General features: G+C 49.4%; 1 protein-coding gene across 1 annotated transcript; it reads left to right on the forward strand.

The window, feature by feature from the left end:
* The first annotated feature begins 550 nt into the window (after positions 1-550).
* SLAMF9 (SLAM family member 9) lies at positions 551-3,027 on the forward strand. Its single transcript, XM_054562842.1, is given in 5 exon segments — positions 551-608; positions 1,044-1,376; positions 2,164-2,194; positions 2,196-2,434; positions 2,795-3,027. Coding segments are annotated over 5 exon segments (894 nt in total).
* The last annotated feature ends 3,875 nt before the right edge of the window (positions 3,028-6,902 follow it).

Below are 6,902 nucleotides of genomic sequence, written 5' to 3' on the forward strand. Positions count from 1 at the left end.
TAGAAAGATTTCATTCATTCATTCATCCATTCCAAAAATATCAGTTGAGCTACATGTGTCTAGCATGGGAGGAAGAAACAGTGGGACATACAGATGTCCCAAAAGATAGAGTCTGTCTAGGGAGATAAAGATGTTTATAAGATCAAATGGACACAGCTATATAGGAGCCACCAAGCCTGGATAGAAAGTGTTCTCAAAGTTTGATAGTGGTGGTGATATATCTGGGGGGGGTATGGAAACATAGAGGGTGGGGAGTCTAGGATAGCTTCACTTAGTAAGTGGGATCTGAGCCGAGTTGATGGACAGGAAACATGAATCAGTGGGTAAACCATCTTGACAATGAGGCTCAGATAGAGAAATCTTCCCAACACGGAGTGGGGGGCTTTGTGAGAAAGGAGAAAGTTAGAGGGCTGGGGATAGGGTGCGCATTTTTTCCCTCTCCTCAGGACTGTCAACAAGTTACTGTATTTAGTAGCCTCATGATGGCTTGGCTTCTTCACAGCCTTGCATGCTGACCAAGCCATACCTACTAAGGCATGGGGCTGCTGACATGGGGACACTTTCTTACCTGTTCCTGCTCTTGCTGCTCCAGGAAGTTAAGACAGACTGCAGCTCCAGGACAAGAGTGTGTCTCTCCCACTCTGTTCTGTTCTGCTGGGCCTTGGGCTAGCAAGGCACTAGCTTTGGGGCTGAATGCTTCAGCTCTTCCGGAGTGAAAAAGAATAGGGTATGGCTTCAGGGCAGGACCAAGAGATGAGGAAACCTGAGGATATGAAAGGGAGAGCAGTGCCATAAGGCAAACAGAGAGGGTAAAATTTGGAGGGTGAGGACACAGATGGAAGCCAATGCCTGGAAGGTGATCAAGTCAAGTGCAGCAGAAAGTTAAAGCCAGAAGAGGCAGCTGGAGGACAAGAATGAGTATGGGACCATAGAAGTTGATCACCTGAGACTGAGACCACAGCTCTGCTGCCAGTCCCAGCAACCCAGATATACAAGCAGGGCTGTTTGTATCCCTTTTCTTCCTTTATCTGAAGCCAAAGGAGATTCTGAAGATGGTGTGGATCACAGGGAAATGGTTACAGTCCTTCAGGAGTCCATCAGTTTACCCCTGGAAATACCATTTGATGAAGAGGTTGAGAACATCATCTGGTCCTCCCACATAAGGCTTGCTACTGTGGTGCCAGGGAAAGAGGGACATTCAGCTACCATCATGGTGACCAACCCTCAGTACCAAGGTCGAGTAAGCTTCCTGAGTCCCAGCCACTCTCTGCATATCAGCAATCTGAGCTTGGAGGACTCGGGGCCTTACCAAATTCAAGTCAGCCTGAGGATGCCCCAGATCTCCACCATGCAGCATTACAATCTACGTATCTACCGTGAGTTTAGTTTGGGAACTGCAAATCTGCTTTCTCTGGTTTTCCTGAACTTCCCATGCAAAGGATGAGGGGTCTCAAGACTTAGGATTATGACTTGAAAGTCTGTGACTGAAAGACAGACTGTCCCCAGCCTATCTAACCCCAGCACCTGGGCTGCTGCCACAGGTAGAGTGACCTGAAGCAGCAAAGCACTGGGGCATGGAGGCTGTTCCTGTAGAGATAACCAACATAGAGAGATCAGGGGCTTTGTGTGTAGATCTCTAGGAGACTTTCTCTCCAAGTGAGATTTACATGGGGGTGGCGGAGGGTGAATGCCACCTCCATTTTTTAGCCTTTTTTATTATTTTGTGTGATTTGAGGGTACTAATCAATGGCTCCTCTCTATTTGAATGCAAGTTTCTTCTTAGTGCCTGTGACACTGACTGATATTCTAGCATGAATCTTGCTGAGACAGTGATTAAACTATAAACGTTCCTGAGAAGGCAACAATATGTATTGGGATCAAGGAGGTGGAATGGGGTTTGGAAGAAGGTGGGGTGTTAAAGTAAGAGAGAGAAGCAAGGTATAAAAGGGAGGTAGAAGATGCCACAGGCAGCTCTGTCTGTCTCAGTGGCTGCCTAGGGAACCCTGGTTTGTATGCTGACTGAGTTTTGTTAGTTTCTGCTTATTTGTTGTTTGGGTAGAGGAGCTCTCAGAGCACAGCATCCATAGCACAGTGTTGAGGAACTTAGGCAAATAGACCCAACACCTGATTACCTGGAGGGCTATCGTGTTGCTCCTTACCTAGGATGGCTGTCACAACCTTACATCACTGTAAACTGAGATTTCTGGCAGAGGTCCCTGTAATATGTCCCTGACATGCTCTGTTGAGAAGGCAGACCTGGATGTGACCTACAGCTGGATATTCTGGGAGGATGGCGGTGACACAGCTCATGGAGACTCTGTCCTCAGTACATCCTGGAGACCCGGGGACAATACCCTCTCCTACACCTGCAGGGCCAGCAACCCCATCAGCAACATCAGTTCCCATCCCCTCCCTGTTGGGTCCTTCTGTGCAGGTACCAGGATCTCAGACAACCCTGAGCTACTGAAGAGGCTCAAGGACATCATCTCCCTCCCTCAGTTCTTCCTAAGAGAATACATGGAATCTAGAACCTAACTCCCTCCCATTAGAGATTTGATGTCTGGATTGGGGAGTGGGCCCTCCCTTTTCCTAAAACTCCCAACTTCCAAATTCTCTTCTCTTGCTCAGCTTGAGATTGCTCCACAGGTTGCAGCTCTCCATGAATAGAATTAGTATTTCCAGGACACTTTCAGCTGACTGTGAACTTGAGACCCCTCTGTGTGATTTGGGGTAGGTTTCTGCACATCGCCTCTCCCCCTGGTCAGCCCCTCCCTCATTTCTGCTTCTGTTCCAGATGCTGGCTACCCTTTAGGGAAGGCCTCAGCTTCCTTCTGCTTCCTGGCCGAGGCTTTACTCCTTTTCCTGCTTTTGGTAACTCTGGCCATGGGGCTGTGGCTCATTCAAGGCCAGAAAAGATGCAAGACACCAAGGATGAGAAAATTCAGGAGAAGCAGAGTGAGACTGAGAAAGAAAGAGGAGCCTGGCTCTAACCTAGCCCCATTGCCTCTTAAGAGACCCCTGTCCTGATCATTGTTTCCTTCCCAGGAGAAGGAAGAAATCCTTCCTCTCCTCCCCAGGCTTTCCTTGTCCCAGGGGCCAAGGGTGGATGTACAAAGGGCCTTATTCTCATAGAGAAGATTGTCTGGCAACAAAGTTGAATTAGGTGACTGCCATGCTGGAAAAGCAGGGTTTGGTCCCTTGCTGGATGACTCTGGCAAGCCTCCATCTCTGCTTTCCTTCCAATCAAGGCGCCCCCTTCCAAATCCCTTTTCCTTCCTCTCCAGGTACCCCTGTAATGAGGCACATCCAGGGCCCCCCAAACGGTATTTGTGACGGGGTCTGGAGATTGGGGTGTTCAAGAAAAATGTATTCTCTCTCCCCCAGGGCAGGCCACCATGGGAGATGGGAGCCTAGAGCAAGGCAACTGAGAGTCATTTTGCATGTCAATAACAGGATAGCTTCATTCCTCATATGCAAAGAGGGCTATTTTGCATATCACCAAGGCTAATCAGGAAGGTTTGAAAGACTTAATGTAGACTATAACTGGGAGAGGAAGAGGAGAGACAGGGGCCTGTGGGAGAGACTATGGGACACACACTCTGGGGAATAGTGTGAAGACCAAGCAGGAAGAAAAGAGGGGAGAAAGGACTCTTGCTAGTGGGCCATGAGAAGGTGCCACATGGTTTTGGATTAAGAGCTGGAGATCACGGCGACGCAGCGGATGGTGCTGAGAACCACGAGAGGCCTGCCTAGCCGAGCCCTGGACTTATGTTCTTTTTTTTCTGAAGGACGGTGCCCCTGACTGGCCTGACTGGGCAAAGGGGAGAAGGCAGGACTGTGTGTGTTGATGGGTATTTTAAAGAAATTTTGAGATTTAAGAGTGACATTTAGCCATTAATCAAACCTGTATAACTTTTGAATAAATTATAGTTCTTTTCGTTTTCACCAAACTCTGCCATTCAGAGCCATAATTCCAAGGGCAGCTGGCAAAGGACCTACAACCGAGGGACCCCGGGAAAGGGGGGTTTGTTTTTTCGGTAATAGCATCTGGGCAACACCCCCCTTCCGGGTCCATTGTTCGGTAACACCCCCTTCAGCCCCCCCCACTCCAGGTGCCCCCTCGGAGCCCTTTTCTTTCCACTCCAAATGCTTCCTTTCAAGCCCACATTATTTCTTGATCCTGACTTTGGAGATAGAAGTGAATCTTCACAACGTGGTATTGCCGTATTATTATCACCTATCACTTCCCTGTTAACATACAGAACATTTTCACTTTAAATGAGTAAAGTGAGAGATTTCTTCTAACCTAACGAATCTGTGACTCTTCAACAAGAGCACATGGCAGGCACTGAGAACCCTACATGAGTGGTGTTGTTCCTGCCAAGATCTGCTGTCACAGCCCGACTTGCACCTTGGCTGACAAGTTCACTTAAAACTACTCCCACGTACCCCACCCAGTCTAGAGATTGTGCTGTTAGGGAGACAGGAACCTCCCTAGTGCCGTTCCACTCTGGGGCTGAGGGAGCCTGGAAACTTTCAGTCATCTCCCTGATGCCAACTGCTCTGGGTCTCTGGTGCCTACCCCATAGCTGGATCAATAGCTGAGGCCTGGACCCTTAACCTTTGTGGCTGGTGTTCTTGTCCCGCCTGTCCTTTCTTTATAGAGTTCCATGACTCAGAGCTCTCTGGATTCTTCTCCTTGGTTAATGCCTACCTCTTACACACACACATACTACCCCTCTTGGGAAAAGGCTCTTAAGTCTATGTTCTTGTTCTTTCTAGAACTGAATGACCAGCCTGAATTCCTCAGCCAGGCTTGATCAGCCACTGCTTACAGGGGTGTGCAACCTGCGGCCTGTGAGCCTCATGTGGCCCAGGATGGCTATGAAAGCAGCCCAACGCAAATCGTAAATTTACTTAAAATGTTATGAAATTTTTTTGTGATTACATGTTGCAATGTATTTAATGTGTGGTACAAGACAACTCTTTTTTTTCCATTGTGGCCCAGAGATGCCAAAAGGTTGGAAGCCCCTGGCTTAAGCCTTGGTCATCCTCTCCAATTCAGATCTTGTGAAGCTGCCATGGGGTGCGGGTATTGAGGAGAGACTTGAAAGTCACCCAAGCGCCAGGACATGTGTAGATAATGTGTGAATTGGAGGGGATGGTGTAGAATTCAGTAGAGAGAGTGCTGGGTGAGCTCTCAGGAGATCTGGGCTCTGCTCTGCTCTGCCACCCACCTCTAGCTTAGGACACTTTGTTCAGGAAATGTCCATTGGGGTACACAGTCCATTCCACAAGGAACACACACTTTGAAAGATAGGCAGGCATTGGTATAGTTGATTGGGACTCTTACAGAGACATGGCTAAGAGGGTATGTTGGCTCCCACAGAGGCAGGAGGAGCTAGTGCCCCTGGGGAGTTTCAGAATAGGAGTTTGAGGGGTTTAGAGATGGCAGTGTGGCAGAAGCCATAGCTAACATTTCTCTGGACCTTGCCTTCCCTCTCAGTGAGGACAAGGAAGCTGACCTCCAAGGTGTCTTCCAAGACAAGAAATACTAGCCTGTGAAAAGGCCTTGAGATGCATTGGGGAATGGTAGAGACCAGGGACACTGCTTTTGGCAAAACAAGACACAGGGGCCAGGCACTAAACACCCAGGAAGAGGGTTCCAAGCAGCATCGGTTGTGGGAAGAAGCTTAAAGCTAGGCTTCCTGAGCTAGAAAGGAGCAGGGCCAGGAGGTTAGTAGGGGCTTTCTGCCTAGGTTTTTGTACAGGAGAGGGAGACCCTTAAGGCTTGAAAAGGCGGTGGTGAGGGAGGGAAACTGATGGCTCAAGCCCTGGTTCTGCTGCTGGAAGGCAGCCCAGGGCCTGAGGCTGATTTTCTGTGCCTGTCACTTGGCCTGGGCAGCCCCGCTTTCAAAAAGGCCTTGTTACAGAAAGCCAGACTCAAGACACGATTCAGGGAATGGAGTAAGCCTTTATTCACACACGCGGGCTCAGAGGAGGCAGTCTCCAAATTCTGAGCCCCGAATCGGGGTTAGATAGGGGTTTATAAGCCCTAGCATTCCGGCGGGAAACGGATGGGCTTCCCAGGTGGGGGAAGGGATTAGCATTCCGGTGGGAGATTGATGAGATTGATGTGCTACCCAGGCGGGGGGAAGGGATGTGAAAACGGGCTACAGGAACAGATAAGCAATGATTAACAGTTAACCTGGGAGGGGGTCTCTGGCTAGGCTGCTCCTCTTAAGTCATCTTGCCCTTATCATTCCCCCCTTTGATGCTAGACGAGATTGGCCTGAGTCTTAGCATCATCACACAAGCCACGGTGGTCACTCTGTTGGGGTTGGGTCGGGAGTCTTTGGTATCGGTGATGCTGGAGGAGCAGCACTCGAGCAGCGGCTCGTCTGGTGACTGCGGTCTCTAGGTTATTAATGAGGGTGAGCAGCAGCCAGGGTCCTAGATTTATTCCTAAGAGGAGTAATATCAGGGGGCCTAGGAATGGAGCCAGCCAGCGGAGTCAGATTTGGGTATCTAAGCTCCATGTCCCTTGCCCTGACTCTCGGTAGCGCTTTGCACCATCTTTCAGCTCCTTAACCTTCTGGGTTAAGATTCCAGATTGGTTAACAAAATAGCAACACTCCTCTCCTAGGAATAGGCAAGTCCCCCCTTTTTCTGCTGTGAGGAGATCTAGGGCTCGCCTATTCTGCAGGGATACTTCAGCCAAGGAGTTTATCTGCTGCTGGAGGGTGGCAAGTGAGTCTGCTATTTGATCCATATCCTGGCTAAGGTGGGTTGATAGCTTGTGGTATGTGGTGGCCGACAGACCCAGGGCTCCTGCGCTGGTTCCTATGCCTATAGCTAGGCCCGCTCCTATTGCAATAGCTGCTCCTGCTGCTCTTTTCACC

This window comes from Pteronotus mesoamericanus, unplaced genomic scaffold (assembly GCF_021234165.1).
Source record: "Pteronotus mesoamericanus isolate MK-2021 breed Mesoamerican mustached bat unplaced genomic scaffold, CSHL_Meso_final scaffold_705, whole genome shotgun sequence".
Lineage (NCBI taxonomy): Eukaryota > Metazoa > Chordata > Mammalia > Chiroptera > Mormoopidae > Pteronotus > Pteronotus mesoamericanus.